Raw genomic sequence first — 21,173 nt, forward strand, 5'->3', positions numbered from 1 at the left:
GAAACTCAGCTGATGGAAAATAATAATTTAGTATTGGCATGAAGCCATCCTTAAGACTCAAGGACTTCTTGTAAGAAATTTCAGAGGATTATAATTCAGATTTGAAAAACGAGCTGATTTGAGATGGAAATCATAGCATGACATTCATACTTAACATGGTTATATAACTTTCTTGATTGAATGAACTATTTGATAGACTTAATTTACTTCACAGCCAAGGATTGCTCGTTGAAAATCATTGAAACTATTTTGCATCTATATTTTTAGATGCAGTACATATACCAAAATAAAGATTAGAAAAACTATTCACATAACCTAAACAATAAAGGAATGGATCTTGATTGATTCTGAATGGCTGGCTCTCAAAAGTCTGATTTGCCAATGCGGATTTCAGATTGTGGAGACTCTCTAATCACAGGAATAGTAGCTTGGTTTCACTCCAACATCGACCGTAATAATAAGGAAAAGAAAAGAGAAGAGGGAATGGGAAAAAACAACAATATCGATGCTTGCTACCAAACATACTTTTGAGCTTTTTATATAATGAGAACAATATAGGAGGCTCAAATAGAAGCCACAACTCTAGATAGTAGTTACAAGAAGATTACTGGCTTCTTGGTTCACCAATTCAAAAGAAGGAAACTACCAAGTGTAGTCCTTGTCTCTTATAGATTCTTATAATTATAAGAAAAAGAATTTGAAGGACTCCTTATGAAAAGAATAAATATATTTGCACATATATAAGTTATTTTTTAATGGTGTCATCATATTATTATTGTGTCCAAGGTTATACCTATTAGGATACGCATATCTATATACATGCATGTTGGTTAACAGTTTGTCCTCCTATTAGATTTTATAACCTAACTCTTTGATTCCCAATGTTTTGGAGAGACAAAAGGATGTTTACCAACAAATGGGTCAGCGTATGTATTCTATCACTGCCCTCTGAATCATTAGGTACAGCTCCCTATGATTCACAATGATATGCAATGAACATGTTTTTATGAGATCAGAAGTTCTGACATTATAAGCTCTTAACCTGAGAGCAATAAAGGATAACCAAATTGTTTGTAGGCACAAACAATTCAAGCAAGATGAATTTGAATAACCTATCACACCCAATGGAATGACTGTAGTAGATTATCTTGAGATTTTTAACCCTTACTTCTATTCTAAATGCAGATTAACCATCTAGATGCAAAAGAGGAATGAAGAGATATCCACATGAGGGAAAATGGAATTGCTTTCACTATCAGCTTTAAATGAAATGGAATCTGACCAATAACTAATAAATTCATTCACATTTATCGTTCATTTCCCAATGAAACTATCTAACATGATATGAAATTAACAAGAGAAGAAACAGAACCATATATGAAGAAAGTAAATGGAATCACCTTCGCTGTAATTACTAAAATGAAATGGAATCCATTTGATTATCACAGAATCACATATGATTGTCTTTCAACTCTTAATGCAAAACTGATCTATGCATGGGCAACAAAACATGACAAGCAAATAGGGTAAATAGAACTACAAACCAAGTCACCATCAAGTTTGTCGACCTTTGTATTGTCAAATGAGATTACATTTATAGTTTGTTGTTACCCTTCAGTTCAGCAGAACAACAATCACAAAATAGAAAAGAGAATAAAATATGAAATTATGAACACGTGGCATCTTTTCCATCGATGCTTATGAATCCATGGTACTTCTGAAAACACTCAACGACTGTTTAGCTTCATGCAATCTCAAGAATCTTGTAGAAAAACATTGTTTTCTTCATATTTTGTTGTTTCGCGGCAAGTTTGTATTATTCATATTCCAACGGTCACTGCAATTTTGAATTTGGGTTATTGATCTTAAACCAACGATCACAATTAAAACATTATAACCCTTCCTTTATAACTTCCTCCACGCGTCCCTCCATGTACATGTGTTGAACTGTCGTTACGTCACTATGAATAATAGTCGAGCAACTTTACATAGTGACATAGCGACAAACGTAGATCTTTTTCCAATCTGACAGTGGCAATAATACGATGTTAACCCTTTTACTTTGCAATGCAAGTCCACTTTCCAGCTACGCATGTCATGGCAGACAAGTGGCACTATTCCATTGCATGGAGAACCTGACATTGACCTTCTTTGCTTCATGGCACTTCGTGACTAGGTTCTGACTGTATCTCGTGAAATGTGATGGCCCACAAGACACGTGTCGTGTTGTCATTGTCACTAGGATTATTCTTCGTGCAACTTTTTATAGTGGCATAGCGACAAGCGTAGATCTATTTTCGATCTGACAGTCGACAAGATGCATCATTGAATACTTATATTTCCATCATTAAAACATCATCCATTGATCTGGCCTTTATAGATGATTTGGATTTGGTCTTATGAACCTTTTAACTTGTCAATTGGCCAATGGTGTGCATTCTTTCATTCATTTGACTTTTCTCCACCGCGTTTTCTTCTTCATGAACTACTACTTCTGCTCACTGACCTTGCTCATCTGTAATGTCTTCCATGGAAATCACAACGTAACGTTGAATCATGGTTAGGAACAAATCAAGAGAAGCTCTAGACATTCTCATCGGGATGACACATAAAAACCTCCCAAACCCTAATCACCTAGCTTTGGACTAATGCATTGCTCATATGATTCTCTGCATTAGGTTAGCTCAAAGGAATGATGAGAAGAAAGGCCATCCTATGGGCAATCTAGACTCAAACTTAAGACATTAATACTTGACTTGACTCAAAACCCTAAAGCAAAAACGATATGAATTGAAACTTGGGCAACAGTGCATAATTGGGAGATTATTTTATTTTCATATCTTCTCGATATATGTGTGTGTGTATATGTATATATATGTTAATAGTGATGAGCTTGAATACTTTAATACTATGCTAGCACCATACTTTTATACTTATGTGCACATATATACATATATATATAATGAAATGATGAGAATGCCAGCATACACCATTTAAAGGTACATATTTTGATTATGTTTAAATATTTAAATGTTTTATATGTTATCCAAGTAGCTCATGGTATTGTCCAACCTACACTCTTGCTTGCCTAGTCGTTTACCTTTAGGCATGGTGATTCAAGATTCACACCTATTTGCCCAGTGATGGTGGTGCCCTTGTGCCCAATTCTTTTTTCAACAATGCTTCCACCCCTTTGGCATGCTCCCTACAAAAAAATTCTCCACAATTAAATCATATTACTATAACAAGTTATTAATCATAAATTATCATAACGACTTACCGCCTTTTCAATTCCCATGAATTTATGATAAATAATCAACTTCCCAAAATAGCTTTAAAATATCATCATAACGGTTAACTAGCACTTCATCTTCATATAAAATTATAACAATTAATCATCTTACCATTTCACATGATTGTAACAAATTTTAACTGTCAATTGACTTCACGTGAAACCTCAACGGCTATATGAACATTTTAAATTAGGTCAAAATTTGGGATGTAACATATAGGAAGGACCCCTACTAGGGCTAGTGCCAGAGATTGTATTCAAGGTGCAAGATGACATTGCACAAGCCTGTCACATAGAACGAGGTCGTACAAAAGGAGTTGGCCATATGAATGGAGGCCACATGGAAGGTAGTATGGATGGAAGCCGCACACGGGAGAAAATGTAGTTCTCAAAGGAGAGATGGCACTCCACGAGGGGAGATAGGGGAAATAGCAACACAAGAAGGAGAAATGGCAATCTAGGGTGACGAAATGGCAGTCCAAGGTGGCGAGATGGTACTACTGAGAGATGATGCAAGGAAGGAAGCAACAATGATAGAGGAAGGTGTAACAAACAGATTTTCATAACAAAATAAAGGAGAACTAATATTTGGTTTCACATAAGAATGAAAGAGTTTTCCTCAACTAACTATCAAATCAAAATATCTTGAATCCTTTTCATGAGACATTAATTGATTTAACTACTAACGATTAACTGAGATAATATAACAACTTGAAATAACTGAAATAATGATTAACTGAAATAACTATAATAACGATCAACTGAAATAACTGTAATAACGATCCACTGAAATAATGATTAACTACCTTTCCTTGAATACAAGTAAAGTAAATGCATAACATGAACTAGAAAGAGGAACATACAAGAAGTAACTGGTGAGTGTTTAGTTGTGCAAGCCTCGGCTTTCGGTAAGAAGAAAAGCATTGACTTAGGCTTAACCTCCCAACCACAAACCATATTCATCCCTACACAATCTTTTGAAAAGAAAAGCCCGCCCTACCCTGGAATCGGGCCTGGGGTACTACTAGTCCAGCAATCCGAGCATTTCCAATGTCTAGAAAGTTCGCTCAGTTATGGATAGACCTACCTGAATAACTGGCACTACCGACATCATGTGATCTTAAGTTGGCAAACATGCCTTTATCAACCTTGGCCAAGGTTTTTGGATGGGTTTAATTACCCGATCACCACCGTTCGACTTGACAACAAGAGAAAACAATAAACATAAGCATGCATGAGCTATTAATTGATTTTCCCTTTTTAAAATATTTATGTGTTTGTTATGTCACATCTGATTTTGCTTCCATGTTACTTGTAGATTTCTTTCTCACCTCTTCCATGGCCATTTAGCCGGGTGAGTCCCAAGTGTTTAATTCTCAGAGTTTAACCAACTCATTCTGCTGATTCCACAGTTGGTGTAATAATCTTTCATATTTCAATACATCACAGCTTATATCACTTGAGGAAAATAAACTTCAGGCTTGCAAAAGAATATCATTCGATTCTACTGTACAGCAATAAAATAAAGATGTAAAATCAGTAAAATAGAGATGTAAAATATATCATGATCAATGTTCTTGACTTAGTTTGAAAAGTTCAGACTCTCTAAGGAACTATTCAATAACAGATAACAATGATGGTGTACGGCATCCTATGGAAAGAATCCAAACCACTGTAAATACATGCACAGTAATATAGAAAAGAACACAATATTTAAATCGATAATGGTATGTCGACCACATAACTTGATTATCTTTTGAGAAGGATGAGTTTTTGTTGGACGCTATCAACCAGTCCTTGCTCGTGAGATATCTTGAGTGCAATCTCGAAGTGAATAACAATCTCGACTTCTAGCAGAGGTAAAGAGAGGAAAAATGTTGCCAAAAGTTCAGAAAAATAAAATTGTGAAGAAGGATACAATTTGTAAAAAAACATATATTTGGTTTCTCATAGCTTTCAAATATTTAAAGAGGTATTCGATAAACTCCATGGCTTCCAAGAAGCCATAACTCATAAAGAAATGACTTGGCTTCTTGAACACCAATATAATATGCCAAGTGTGCATTTTGGTTTCTAGCAAAATATTGAATAAATATGGAAAAAGATTTGAAGGTTATAATTCAAGGATAATTTATAATATATTTATCTACTTGTACATAGATATATTTATGAGATGGCATCATATTATATATTTTATCCAAGGTTGTATCTATTATTATGTATATTTAAATAAATGCTTTATTTGGAAGATTATTTTATCTTCTTGCGCAGTATTTAAATGTACGTATTAGATAGAATCTTGTATAAAAATAATATTATGATGTCACCTTTATTTCTATATCTATGTGCACATACATAAATATACATTATAATGAGGTGGTGAAAAAGTCAATCAAAAACCATTTGAGGTACGCATTTTTTTTTATTAAAAATAACTAATATTTTAAATGTTTATATAATAGCTCATGCGTGTCCATCGATTGTATCCTAATGTTCAAGTCGCTAGGTCCTTACCAAGATAGTTAAAGGTCATACTTGTCGATCCAATAATTGGACTAAGTTAGTACCCCATTTCGTTGATTTCGTTAAGCAATGCTTCTCCCCTTCATCTTCTCCTACAATCACTCGTGCAACATTTTCCACGATAATAAATCCAAAATAACATTTTAATGTAGATTTTAGCAAGGAATTTAATTATTAACCATAATTTTAAAACCAAGCTACTACTAACATCATCATATGACAAATAATGGATAACAACCATCATCAATAAACAGTTAGACAAACTTTTTCATACAGTACAACAGCTATAATTAACTACCTCTTTCACATGAGTGAAGAAAATCCATTTAATTCAATGGCTATAATAAATTTAAATTAGGTCAAAATTTGGGATGTAACAGAAGGGGTGGTACCCAAAAAAAACATGCTAGAAAAGTCACTGGTAATTCCAAATTTGGGTGGAAAGTTGTTGCAAAGGATAATGTTTGCTCCACGTCAACTCTCATCCATGGCACATTTAGTTCCGATAAAATAGGCATTGCAAATGGTACATCTGAGGAGACATGAAAGCAATAGGCACACCATTCGCATTGCTACTCCTCGAGGCATAGAAAGGCCTTTTCTTATTGCATTGGTGGTTACACCTACATCACCCACTAGAGTAGTCAGCCTAGATACTATAGTTACCACTTCACCAACACCAACACTAATGGCACCAACGGCGATTCCAGTCCTTACATGGAAAGAACAAATCAAGAGGGAGGAGATATGGATGTGGAAGTTAACACCCTATCGTAGATTTTTCAAATGGACGTACTAGACATACCACCACCCTAACCTACACTAATTATGGGACACCATGTGGAGAAAGTCACCCAAGCCCAACTAGAAGTGGTGGAAATAGATGATGGGAGCCAGCATATGGGAGAGTCAAAAGTTGGAGCCATGGAAGATGGCCTGGTAGAAAGATTCATCTCAAGATTTGGAGATTTGACACAGTGGTTCTTAGCACAGTTGGAAGCCATAGGACATGGAAGACGAGCAAGGGAGTTGGACATAGGGTCAGTGATCATGGTAGTCGAGGCACTCCTCAAGTTCATGACAAAGGAATGCAACACTAAATTAAATGAATAGCTCACACGGCAAGGATGGTCGAAGATGGATATAAAGGAAAGGGTGTAGGCATGGAATATGCCACATATTCTGGCAGGACACAGATAGCACACGGGGATGATGAGCACCATTGCCAGGATAGAGGAGACCATTAATGTAATGTCCCCATTTTTTGTCAGCATCGGAATTTGAGAGATTTGCCTATTATTGTGATCCTTGTAAGCTAATTATTGTGCATAGAGGATCTTCTGTGATAGTAGCTTGGCTTGGAAGGGTCTCTTATCTTCTCCACAATTTAGTAAGCTATAGGTTGGTCTTCATTTGGCTCAGATTGGACTTCATTTGGGCTTAGTTTTGTGTACTTACTATTTGTGGTAAGTTGGTGTTGATCAAGATGGACCCTTTCTATTTTTGGAAAGTGCATTTGGTCACATGGAAAAATAATAGGTATGACTCCTATTTCAGACGCCATATTTAAATGATGAGTATTTTGGGAGTTATTATATTTTTAGTAGCCAATTTATTTTTAAATAATTAAATGGCTTATTATAAAGTTATAATTTAACTTCATAATTTCACTGAAGTTGAAGGCTGAGTTGTCATTGGAAAGAGTCATTTATTAATTAATTAAGCCAAGTCAAGTGAGAGAATCTAATGGAAGCTTCTAATTAACGTTATGTGGTGAAGCTTCTTGAGTGAAGTTTCATTTTGGCAACAAAAGGGAATCTGGAGGTTATAAATACAAGCCCATTTATTGAGAAAAGCACACTTGAATATTTATTTGCTTTTGTTGCCTTTGTGGCTTTTCTAAGGTTCTTATTTTCAAATCCCTTGCTGAGGTATAATTCAATGTGATCTCTTACTGTATTGACTATGGCTGAGAGGGCAATTCTATCTTGGAGAGTTTGGTAATTCATATCTCTGATATCTCCTAATTTCTTATTTGGATTTCTTAAAGTTGGACATTTGTAGTTTTGCTGGTGATAAAATCATTATGTGATTGCAAGCGAGAATTGTTTGAAGCATAGTAAGCTAATGAATAAATTCAGAATTTGTTGTGAGTCATTTGTTGTTTTAGATTTAAATGTGCACATTCACATGGCAGATTTATATACTAGTGCTTGATATTTATTTGAGCAATGTATAAGGCTAAGGTTAATTGAATTTGTGAACAATTGTTGTATTTTCCGATACCATGTTTTGGAATTTTAAATACCATATATCCAGTGATAATTGGGTTGTCTGCCAAGTGTTTGTTGAAATGTCAAATGTCTGAATAAGTGGTATTTCCAGAAGCATAACTGAACAGGGTTATTACAATTAACTACATTCTTACAATTACAACAAACTATATGAGCTTCTTGACAGGCCAAGGAGGAATGTATTGTCACTCTGGCGAGAGAGGTTTCCCTACAAATGAGTGAAGGAGCTTGAAAATGAGCTTCTAGAGGAGAAGTTGGCTCCTATCAAGAAAGCACGATTAGCAACTACTTAAAAGGATGTCATGAATGCCTTGAGACTGTTGAATGTGGCACGTGAGAAGTAAATGATAGAAGACAAAGACATGGGGATCCTTCATCAACAACTCCCATGAGGCACCACCTCAACTACTCCAAGGACATCCTCTCAGCTGCCTTAGTAGACTAGTTTGATGTTTTTTCCTCGTTTGTCTTATGTCATCTAGAAGACGACAAGTTTAATGGGTGAATGATGTAGAGAGCAATTATGCCATTAATAATACTTTGTTAGTTAATTAAGTAGTGTAATAAAACATTAGTTCCAAAACAGTGTCAATTGCCGACACTTGGCAAACTTAACCAACTGTCAAGCACGATTTATATGAGGGTCGGGACAAATCATGTTGTTAATGATGGGGATTATTATGCCATGAAAGAAATATCATTTTGTCATCTATTGTGTAATGTGATTTTGTGCTATCTTTGGTTATTCTTGTTATTTCATTTATAATTTGTATCTATGTAATATTGTTGGATAGTTACTCTTGTGTTGTTGTAAAACACAATCCAATCCGGGTTAGGCATCTAACACTAGGGATTACTCAATGGATTGGGAGGAAATCCAATTCATTTTAAAGGTGGATTTGGGATGGAATTCACAACTAAGCAAATTTGGGGAAGTCTTATTTGAAGTCAAACTTGCAAAAATAGAGGTATTTTTATATCTCTTTGGAGAAAAAAGTTGTAATGATTTATCATCATATTTTGGATCTCTATTTTAGTTCAATATTATATGATAGACTTTTAGATGAGTAAAGAATAAATTGCGTGCAAATTGTTTGATTAAATTCCAAGACAATTGAAAAAATATGGAACAAATATCCTAGGGGGATATTACAAGGAGAAAAATTAGACATTGTTGTAAGAATCAGAGAAATAAAACTTGATTTGATTGAAGATATGGTGGATTCATGTTTATTTCAACTTGTTCCATGTTGTTCTTCCAATTTCACAATTATTAGATGAATTTATTCGATTTCATTGAATGTGCATTGTTTGTTTAAATGGTGTTCAGTATGATCTGGAAAATCTTTCTGTAACCCATGGAGATTGCACCAGTTCCTATAGAGTCGTGGCTAAGCTTGACAAAGCAAAACTTGGTTTACTTGGAATTCATCTATTACAACTCTATCCATTGATATCGTTGCCCTTAGGAGTAGAGTTAGATCCTTCTAAATATTTCCTCCTATCATCTCAGAGAGGTTGCAGAGCTAAAGGGCAAGCTGGTTTTCGTACTGACTATCAGACTATGGATCATATCTTCACTCTGTGGGCTATTATTGAGCAGGCTAGGCATCGCTCTAAGAAAGTCTACTGTTGTTTTATGGATTTCTATAAGGTTTTTGAATATGTTCCTAGGATGGCCTTATTTCAAAGACTTTGTAAGATCGGGATTTTCGATATGCTTTTGACTGCTATTATGAGACTGTATGAGAAGGTGACTAGTAGGCTTAGGACTCCAGAGGGTTTCTCGGATCCGATTCAGAGCACTATTGGTGTGAAGCAAGGTTGCCCTCTTTCTCCTACTTTGTTCAGGTTGTATATTGATGAGCTTGAGGATTTTCTTATCAGCTCCTCTCATCCCGGTGACAGTTTTTATTTGCATCAAGTGTTGATATCCACTCTCCTTTTTGCAGATGATGTTGTTCTCCTAGCATCTTCTCCAGATAGTTTACAACGACTCCTAGATGGTCTGGCCTCTTTCTATGATCAGCGTCAGCTTGTAGTTAATATGGCTAAGACTGGAGCGATGATTTTTAGCTACCTTAAAACCTCTCATCTTCACTTATTTTTCCAGTGAAAGGAGGTTGAGATCACTTCTTCGTACATTTATCTTGGAATTAAGTTTTCGGGACCTCACTTCAGTTTGAGACCAACTATTCAATCTAGGATTTGTAAGGGTATGGGGTCTCTGGCCATGATTGAGAGACAATGTACAAGCATCATTTTCAAGATACTTAGTCCAAGTTGTCCCTCTTGGACTCCTTGGTCAGACCGACTATTCTTTATGGCTCGGTTGTTTGGGGGCCTTCTCTTCTTGCTTCTAATTGGGCTTCTATTGAGCATGTTCAAACGTTATTTTTACGGTGCATCATCAGATGTCACAAACCCACCCCCCACAATATTGTTTTCGCTAAGTTTGGAGCTCATCCTTTTAGGCTTTCAACCATTTTTGACTTGATTTGGTTTCTTCATCGGCTTTGAGGTTTCATGGACTCTAATGTTGACCGTCATAGATACTCTCATCTTACATATTGTTCTTCCATTCAAATTAGGAGATCCGACACTTCCACTAGATCTCATTGTTGGTATGCCCTTGCCACCTCTTTGTTGGGTTCGATTGGGAATGACATTGATCGTCTCCTTCCCTACCAGTTGTCGCTGGACGCTCCTGCTCATCTCCTCCCTTCTCGTTAGGAGTTGAACAACTATGTTAGACAGGATATTTACAGACAATACATTATCACTACTTGGAGTAATCCTCCTAAGGGATTACATCCTAAGATGGCATTTTATGCAGAGCATTTTCTTGAGATTCAAAATGGTATTATTGTGCGACCTGCCTATCTCTATAGGCATTGGTGTCATTCACTTTGTTTCTCTTTGAGCTCCTTCAGAGTTGGTTCTCATCGTCTTCATATCCGAACTGATCACCATATGGTTAGAGAGAATCGGGTTTGTAGATTGTGTACTTTGGCAGAAGTTGAGTCCGAGACCCATTTCTTATTTCGTTGCCCTATTTACTATGAGATTAGAGGGAGGTTTTATTGTCTTTTCAACAATTGTTTCTCTCTTTCTGAGTTCTTCAACTATCATGATCAAATGTGTCTTGCACTTTATCTTTGGGAGGACACCCAACTTCATCAGCATACCCTTCAATTAGCTACGTCTCAGATCCACACCTCTAACCAGCTCATTACCGCCTTTTACTCCCCCCTGTCACGGGGTGTTAAAAGGCCTTTCAGTACTACTCCTTCTAGATCAGTTAGGCATTGTACTAGTCTTTTCAGGGAACGACACTCTTCCAGCGGGCCTCAGCGTAGATCTAAGACTTTGAATCGTCCACAGTTATATCCTTTTATTTCTGATTACTTTGTACCAAGGAAGGACTCATAGTCCTTACCTCGTGTTTCTTGGTCTTTTGTCTTGTTTTGGTTTCTTTTTTGACACCGTTTTGGTGTTTCTTGTGTGGTTGGCTCTTTTGTTTGTATGCTCAGTCCCATAAACCTTTCTGGTTTTTCGTTGGACACTAAAATTATTATCTTATCTTATCTCAATTGATTTCAATCGAATCTCTTTTTTGAAGCATTATGATATTGAAATATCCAATCAAGATGTTTCAAATAGCATTGAAGAAGTGAAAAATGATTCAAGTGTAAGTTGAAAAATCATTGTTTTAATCCATACTATTGTGATAACTAACCTTCTTTCCTCTTGATGTATTACTCTTGCTCTTGATGTCCATCATCCAATCATGGGCATTGACATGCAAGGATGAAGGTATCACTTTCATCATTTTGCACAACAAGCTCCATGAAAACCTCTTATTCAACCCATCAGATGTTTGATTGTCCAATTTCTCAAGATATTCCTTAAGCCTACAATCGTAAATCTGTATGTTCTCACTCTTCTCTTGCTTCATGCTATCTCAACAGTTTGAATTCTTCTTCAAATGCCTTTTTGAGTTCGACCCATGTCAATTTTCGGCTATCTCATAGATCTACATACCTATTGATGGAAATTCCCCATAGTGTGGCAAGGAATGCCTTCATCGAATGCTCCTTATCATTTGTCCACTCGCCTCCAATATGGTTACATTGGTTTTGTGATGGCATGTGGTATTCTTCAATGCATCCCCTGTGAATTGAGGGATTTTTTGCCTCTTTGAGGTGTTTACCAGTTTTTCTTAATAAGAGTCATGTGTATATGACTAGATTAGAGCATCTATCTCTGTCGCATTTTTGTGCCTCTCTTACACTCGCCCAAGCAAGAGTCCTATACACATACACTTGCATCTTCTACCTTGCGGTCGCCTCCCTTGTTTATGTACCCTTTTCTCCCTAGAGTCCTTAATTCTAGACCCCTTATTCTCTATTCTCCTTAAAGTGAAATTCTCAACACAATGCTAAATTAGTTTCAAAGACTTCGGCAACCTTGGTTTAGATATGTCGTTCATCCCCTTTTTCTAATTGCACTGCTAGGCTAGTTGGACTGACACTATCTGACGATTCAGTCCTTGCTAGAAGAAGAGTGTGTCACTTGGTTTCTTTCCTGGTCAGTAAGGTTTTCACTTACTTCGTCATTTAGGAGTGGTAGGTTTCTGACAACCTCTTCCAACTCACTCCATGTACATGGTCTATCGGTTTCTTGATTATATCTTGGTTCACACATGGGTCGTAATTTTCACTAGACTCTAATCTTGCGTAAATCTTGCTCAAATCTCTGATCCTTAGACAATTTCCCATAACCGTCGTCTTCTATCACTCCCTCCTCTTGAGTATATCTAGCATTGCATTTCTGATTTAGTTTCAGGGGCATTAATTGCCAAGAGTACACCATTGGCCAATATCTCACTCTTATTCCTCCCTATGGGACTTTTCTTTGTATTGTTGAAGCATTTGTTGTCGATGTTGCTCTCATTTCCTTTCCTCACATTGTTCTTGCAATTCAATCAAATTTTGTGCCAACAATCTTGGGATACTCCTGAGAAGATCATAGACTATGAGTTGCACTATGAGATTGTAGAAAAATTTTCCTTTAGGGACTACTCACTCTTAAGCATTTCTCTACACATACTAATTGATTGAAACCTCTCATGAGTGTAACTAGTGCTTCATCAATCGATTCACCCTTGTTTATTCCTCCTCATCCTTGACACCACTATTGGTTACTAGCACCTATATACAATCAGCCCATTAGTCCACCATTACACTTGTTGGCCTTCCATCAGACTTCTAGGTTCAAAAAAGCAACAACACCAAAATGCTAACTCCCTACAGAAGCATTTCAACTTAGAGTAAACAAGAATATAGTAATGAGCACAGTAACACAGTAATTCAAATACAATACATAAGTATGGCACAAAGATGTAGATTTATTATCAAATGTAATGTATGTACAAACATAATGTTTGGTTCCCAAAATATATAACACTCGGTGGTCAGTTAAAGAGTTTCAACTGCCACTAACTAACTAATCCATTATATTGCCATTAAATAAACAAAATATCATTTATTCTAGTTAGCAAACCTGCCACCAACATAGGATTTTCCCTCTTGTGCTGTACCTTTGTTCTGCTGGAGTGGAGTGTGAAATGCTCATGCAGGCTTGCAAAGTAAAGAGAAGGGTATGGGAAGCAGGAATCCTTAAACAGAAGTGATTACTACAGATCAGTTTAGCAAGAAGAGTAGAACTTTGAAGTGAATAAAAAGGCCAGGGTCAATAAATACTACATTCAGAATAGTTAGATAATGCATTAACATGCTCTTTTTCTAACTGATAAAATTACTTTGGAAGAGAAGCCAAGTTCATTCACGACACTATTTTGATTGTCCATGACAGTAACAAATTGAGCATGTTAAACGTCACTGATTTGCTTCCAGCCCAGCATGGCTATTTGATTAATAATTTAATATACATACATTAGCAGGGCAAACTTCAGATAGAATCTCATACTAGACTTCACTTTCTAACTAATGTTCCCATATGTTTCTGGCAAAATTTCCTAACAACTGATTGGATCATCTACTTCTTTTAACTATTTTTTGCTATGGAAAAAAAGGAATCACAAAAGGTTTTTTTCTTTCACTTACAATGTGTGTGCTCACGGAGCTAGGCAACCTACACATGATTAGACTATTTAGCTTTGTGGGGCCTTTCAAAATTATTGTAGCATCATTATCATGCATGCTATCTTCTATTAAGGCATGGGGAAATCATCGCAATTTTATATCAGAGACATTTTACAGAACTTAAACAATTTAAATTTAACATCTAATAAAGGTAGATGGAAACTTACCTGGTGTACTGTGGCCCCAGGGATAAAGAAATGGAAAGCAACGAAAGCTATCTTTCTCTTTATCCTTCAACATCCTTGAGTCTTGAAAATCCCCAGATGGGTATTGCTCGGCTGAACTGTCCTTGCCAAACAAAAATTTGACACCTGGCACCACATGTCAATTAATGAGAAAAAAATAGCTATTAGAGGCAAAATTTCAAAACAGGACACTTCCAGTAAAGAATGCTGATTAACAGATGTTTGTAATCATTGGAATGTTGCTCAATATTGAATTGTACATGGGCATTTCCATCAAGAGAAACTACAATTTCTAAAATATTCTGGAGCAAATACGAGACAGTCAGGCTGGTGAAATTTCATATTCTGAGAATTTACATATAAATAGTTTGTGAATGCTATGTAAGATAATGCAGTGCAAGGCAAACAACGTTGATCTTCTGGGTGACTGAACAGGAAAAACCTCCATACTGAATCGTACATGAGCATTTCCATCAAGAGAAACTACAATTTCTAAAATATTCTGAAGCAAATAAGAGACAGTCAGGCTGGTGAAATTTCATATTCTGAGAATTTACATATAAATAGTTTGTGAATGCTATGTAGGATAATGCAGTGCAAGGCAAACAATGCCGATCTTCTGGGTGATGGAAAAGGAAAATCCTCCATATTGAATTATACATGGGCATTTCCATCAAGAGAAACTACAATTTCTAAAATATTCTGGAGCAAATAAGAGAGTCAGGCTGGTGAAATTTCATATTCTGAGAATTTACATATAAATAGTTTGTGAATGCTATGTAGGATAATGCAGTGCAAGGCAAACAATGCTGATCTAAGAGGAAACCTCCATATTGAATTGTACATGGGCATTTCCATCAAGAGAAACTACAATTTTTAAAAATATTCTGGAGCAAATAAGAGACAGTCAGGCTGGTTAAATTTCTTATTCTGAGAACTTACATATAAATAGTTTGTGAATGGTATGTAGGATAATGCAGTGCAAGGCAAACAATGCTGAGCTTCTGGGTGACTGAAAAGGAAAAACTACCACTGACAATAGTGCGTTTGTTGAAATTAACTTAATGAAACATTATATGCTTCTTATGTGTTCACTGTTGTTAGATCTATCTCTGCTGCAGCAGCCTGCAGTTTAAAATTTGACCTCACATAGTGGTTGGCCAGGAAGCATTTTCTGAATCTGGTTGAGGAGGCAGATGGCCTTTCCTTTTATTTTGAGATGAACATTAAATCCACTTAATAGTTTGATGCCCCATTGTTTAACTTGTACTTTGGTGATACAAGGTGACAAACAACAATGTAGCTTGGGAAAAAAATGACCACCTCTAACAGATCAGCTACAGGGCTTTAATGTTATTGCAGAGACACCTAAACTGGAATAAAATCTCCAGACTGTATACATCAAAAGCTACCCACAAGTAAAATGTCTAGAGAGATGCAACCAAAAGTAATTTAAAATATGCCAAATAGTATAGAAATAGTTGTACAGTTCTATGGATTCCTAGCCTTACGTACTTCCTGAATATTGACTGTAGTTTATTAGGTACAACATTTTTAGATTCAAAGAAACTAACTTCACACAAAAAAAAGATTAGACAAATGTGTTCAATACCCATGGTATTTGGCCATATGGGCCAAATAAATTGGCTTTAAAAAAACACCTAGATTTCTACAAAATTAGTATCAAAATGATATCCTTTCGGAAAATTAAATCACAGATTCACAGAGTTTAATGTCTTGATCGATAGCATAAGAAGCTAGCAGTAAGACATTGCATAAAGGATTGTTTTCAATGAAGAATTCATGAAAGCATTCATCAATTTCAATGTTCTCATATCCAAGTCCTTCATAAGCCCTTCCTTTCCTTTATCATGACAAGCTTGGCCATCTTTGCCAAACCCTCTTCTGTTCCATCCCAGCATTTCTAGCAACTCAGAGCCTTCCCTTTCTATGCCTCACATATTTTTCAATACAATTGACACGTTGAAGACTACTGAATAAAATATGGATGTTTTTTATGCATATGTCATTTGCTCATTCATTAGTCAAGGATGCTAGGCCTCATCTCCTACACCCCTCTTTTTTCTTGGAGTTTTGATAGAAATCATCTTTTACCACCAAGTTTTGTTGCATTGGTTCAAATATTTCAATAAAAGTTTCAGATTGGTCCTGCAACCATTTAATTTGGTCCTCAAATGGTGCAGCCCTCTCCAAAGAGCTTGAACTTCTTCCAACATCAACTATAGCTTCCCTGGAGTTTGTCACACGTATTTGTTGGTTGATATGATTGTTTCTTTGTCCCCTAGACATTACAAAAATAAATATGCACTCAAATTATATAGCTGTAATATTAATTGATCCATAATTTCCACAAAATTTGGCTATGATGTAAGGAATCAAAATTTAAAAATTGCAATTAAACTCAGGCATCAAAATGACAAGTTATAATATGCAGGAATTAAAGAGTTGTTACAAATGAAGAGCTAAAATGAAACTAAAGAGCTGCTACAAATGAAGTGCTAAAATGAAACCAAGTGTCACAAACCCAAGATTTTTATTTTGGGAAACCCTACAGGATCCAAAACCTTGATGGTAGTGGCAGTTGCTCATCTATTAGTGTGTTGCTTAAATGGACAAGCACAATCTTTGTAAAGCCCTTCTACTTCAGCTCTCTGATGCAATCTTTTATTCATATTTGTAGATCGCTATCCACCTTTCTATGTGGTGGCGGTTGTTTGTCCGTCCCTCTTGTCAAAATTGGAGGGCTGTCAGATCAAAGTGGAAGTGGATGAGTCAACTGATCACTTCAAATTCTAATTTAGGGATCAAAACTAAAACACAAATAGCACTTAGTTAAAGACTGAGGCACAAGTTTGAACCTACAAGTCTGGGTTCAAAATTCAAAAACATAAGCACAATGTCATCCCACATATTGTTCTTCCATATTTTTTTGGTATTTGTCAACTATGACTTGGCTTGTCTACTCCTAGATCTATCACAAATAAAGTAACCAAAGTACGAATCGGAATGTCCAACAAAGGCAATGGTTAGAACTCGTCTCTGACTATGGATTTGAAATCAGTTACATTGAGGACGAGGAGAATAGGGTGGTCGATGGGAACTGTGAGCACAAATCTCAAAACAAGAACCCTTCAAGAATTGGACGGGGATGATTACTACAAACAAGTTCGATCTGCCCTTCAAATCGACTCCCATGACGCGAGCTATCAAGGTTTTTGGGTTGAATAGGATGGCCTTTTACAATACAGAGGGCAGAAGTATGTTCCCAATTCGTTGGAATTAGGAAAGATAGTTTTTAAGGAAGTTAAATCTGCATGATATTCAAGACACCCAAGTGTTACTATATTGCAAAGTTGGCAAAACCCTTGACAAGTATAAGGCTCGTCTCATTGCTTGGGGGTTCTCACAAAAGGAAGGCATTGACTGTGAAGAGACTTCTGCTCCTACAACCAAGATGAGTACCATTCGATTTACCCTTGCCTTAGCAACCCAATTTGGTTGGAATGTTAATCAGTTGGATGTTAAGAGTGCTTTTCTCAACAATGAAGGAAGAAGTCTATATGAATCAGCCTCCAGGTTCAAGGTTGTTGGTCAAGAACACAAGGTGTGCAGACTAGTAAAATCACTCTACAACCTAAAACAAATTCCTCAGGCTTGGTACATCAAGATTGATCAGTACCTCACAGATCATGGCTATCAGAGATGTCCATCTGATCCTAATTTGTATGTCAAACAGGTTGGTAATGATATTCTACAAATTGATGTCTAGATTGATGATTTGATCATTACCAATAACTCAAAACAATTGATTGGTGAGCTCAAATAGAGTTTGTGCAGCTCATTTGACATGACAGATTTGGGACTTCTCCATTATCGTTTAGGTGTTGAGGTTTGGCAAACAGAGAGCAATATCTTCATCTCCCAGTCAACGTATGTTCGAAGTCTTCTCGGTAAGTTTTGAATGCAGGAATGACAACCTGCATCCACACCCATGTGAAAAGGGCTTAAGTTGTCAGCTAAGTCTAATTCAACTTAGTAGATGAATCTTTGTTCATGCAACTAGTGGGTAGTCTCATCTATCTCACTACCACTAGACCTAATCTCAATTTTGCAGTGAGCTACATTTCACACTTCATGACAGCTCCCAAGGTTGACCATTAGATAGCAACAAAGCGTGTGCTGCGTTATGTGAAAGGCACTTCTGATTTTTAATTGTTGCACACTCGGAGTCAAGATCTTAGACTTCTCGGTTACACAGATTCAGATTGGGTATTTCAATTGATGACAAAATTCAACTTCTAGGTATGTGTTCAGTTAGGGATTTGGTGCAGTCACGTGGACTGGTAAGAAACAGTAGGTTGTGGCTCTCTCCTTCACAAAAGCAGATTTTTGTAGCGTTATTAAAGCAGCTTGTGAGGCAATTTAGCTTCGACGGATGTTTGTGGATATGCATTTATCTCAAGCAGGTATGACTCCTTTGTTTTGTGATAATCAAGGAGTCCTCAAACTTGCCAAGAATCCAATCTTCCATGAAAGAACCAAGCATGTTGAAACTTCATTCGACAGCTTGTTGAAGACGGATCTGTTCAATTGTTGTTTGTTCCAACAACGGATCAAATAGCAGAAATCCTCACCATGTCCCACAATCCAGATAAGTATGTAAAATTCAATGGCTCTACTGGTGTTGTGGATAGATTGAACATTAAGGGAGGGTATTAAAATATTATTTTATTGTTTATTTAATGCTCAATAATGTGCTTTATTGTAATTATAGTTGATAAGATCATCTCTGATCTTATCTACAGTTTCTTTGTAAAAACTTACTTATTTTGTAAATATTGTAAACTTATTTATTGAGCGTCTTTGCTAATTGTTAATGCATCAAATAATTTACCAATTACTTGTGTAATAAATACTCAATGGACGGTCCAATTGGACCAATATTTAGAGGATAGTACTACTTGAGAGGATTATGACCAAATCCTTCAAAACAATCCTCATTTCTTTTAATATTTCTGAGTATGCATTCAGAACTATTATGTTTATATTCCTGAATAATGGGATTTTCCAACCATTAAGGACGATGATTCACTAGGGGGTGGATATGTTACATCCCTTCCTTGAATACTTTCTAATAATTGTTTCATGGAAGTATGAAGTTGGTTAATTGTGTGGATTTTAACTAAGACTCGCTATGTTTAATTATGAGCGTTATGATAAATGAGATTATGTTGTCTCATTATGAGGCTGATGATTAATGAGATTTATGTTGTTTCACTATGAGGATTATTAAATAAATCGTATCCTTAGAAAATTAATATCCAAGGATGAATAATGTTATACAATGATCTAGATGATTTATTTGCTTAAAATTTTATGAAGAAATAAAAGTGAATATGGCTGACCCTTTACTTGTCAGCAAATGCCGAAGAAGACCACCCTTGGGAATCGGGGGAGAGGAGCATTAGAGAGAGAACATGCAAATGTGAGGTGACGTTCAAAAATGCCATCCATGATGTGCATTTCATATCCATTTGGTTCATGAGGTGGTATCCATCAAAATTCTGAAATTCTTGTAGCACTTGGGTAAAGCGCCTTTGGGGACTTGGTTGTCTTGTCTAGAGATGGTGCAGCCACATGGTGTACCTCTCTATCTCTTTATTTTGAACTCAAGAGTTTGTTTAACAACTAGGGAGGGTTTATTCACCAGCTTTTCCCTATTATTCTTCTTAGCCTTAGCCTTCTTTCTCAGCTTCCTATCTCTTAGGACCTTTGGAGCCTCAACCATAACAACAGGATGTGTTTGCACTTAAAAGGCACAATGGCCCATTAAAGAGAATTCTCCTCAAATGCGTCTAGACTAGTGTCCCCAAAACAGCCAGACTCATCGTTCAAGTCCCCAACAACACAGAGAAGCTTATTACTAGTAACAAACCAATCAATATCTACGACACTTATTTGGGGAGGGCTCTAAAGGGAGGGGTAACAACAGCAAGGATTACAATGAGCAAAAAGTTAGAGAGACAATTTTCAAAGTCTTAGGCTTCCTTAACAGCATCAAGGGCTTCCCTCTCATCTAAAACATTGTATGCAAAACTAGTCTTAACGGAAGAGTCAAACTCTTTTGAAACCCCAACACCTACAAACACCCCCACCTTGATGTCATTAATAAGGGTCACCCTCTTATCAAGAATAGACTTCTCTGTGGAGCTATTAATCTTGTTATGTTCTCTAATCTCAAGAATTTTTGACTCTTTAAGGGGAAAGTCACAATCTCCCCCCATTCTAAATTATGTTCTCCATCTTATTTCAGGTTTCAAGTAATCTCCTAATCTTATTAAACCAGCTATTGCACAGTGAGGGTTTCATCAAAGCTTCCATATGACTATCAGCATATGAGTCTAAGAAGTATGGTTCATATCATTATTCAAATCAAATACATTCTAAGTCATCATTGTATCCTTAGTACAGTTGTGGTTATCTTTATTAGGATCAAGCCTCTTAAAATTAGAGGTTGCATCTTTCTTATCGGTAGGGATATGGGTCATGGTACAGTTTTGAATTCCATTTTTTTCATTTTGCAAATTTTTACTGGGATTAAACAATGGGCAATTTCTCCTTCAATGCCCTTCTCTTTGACAAAGAAAGCATGCATTCAAACCCCCCAAAATATCAAGGACAAGAGATAAAA

General features: G+C 36.3%; 1 protein-coding gene across 11 annotated transcripts in view; it reads right to left on the reverse strand.

The window, feature by feature from the left end:
• The window catches only part of LOC149530983 (uncharacterized), a 197,301-nt gene that overhangs the window by 132,363 nt on the left and 43,765 nt on the right, over window positions 1-21,173 (reverse strand). For all 11 annotated transcript variants that reach the window (XM_089811864.1, XM_089811857.1, XM_089811855.1 and 8 more), the window contains one exon: window positions 14,444-14,587. In XM_089811864.1, the coding sequence (XP_089667990.1) occupies window positions 14,444-14,587 (144 nt within the window). The remainder of the gene's footprint in view (window positions 1-14,443; window positions 14,588-21,173) is intronic.

Source organism: Cupressus sempervirens, chromosome 11, assembly GCF_028749045.1.
Source record: "Cupressus sempervirens isolate cs-2001-9-10 chromosome 11, ASM2874904v1, whole genome shotgun sequence".
Classification (NCBI taxonomy): Eukaryota; Viridiplantae; Streptophyta; class Pinopsida; order Cupressales; family Cupressaceae; genus Cupressus; species Cupressus sempervirens.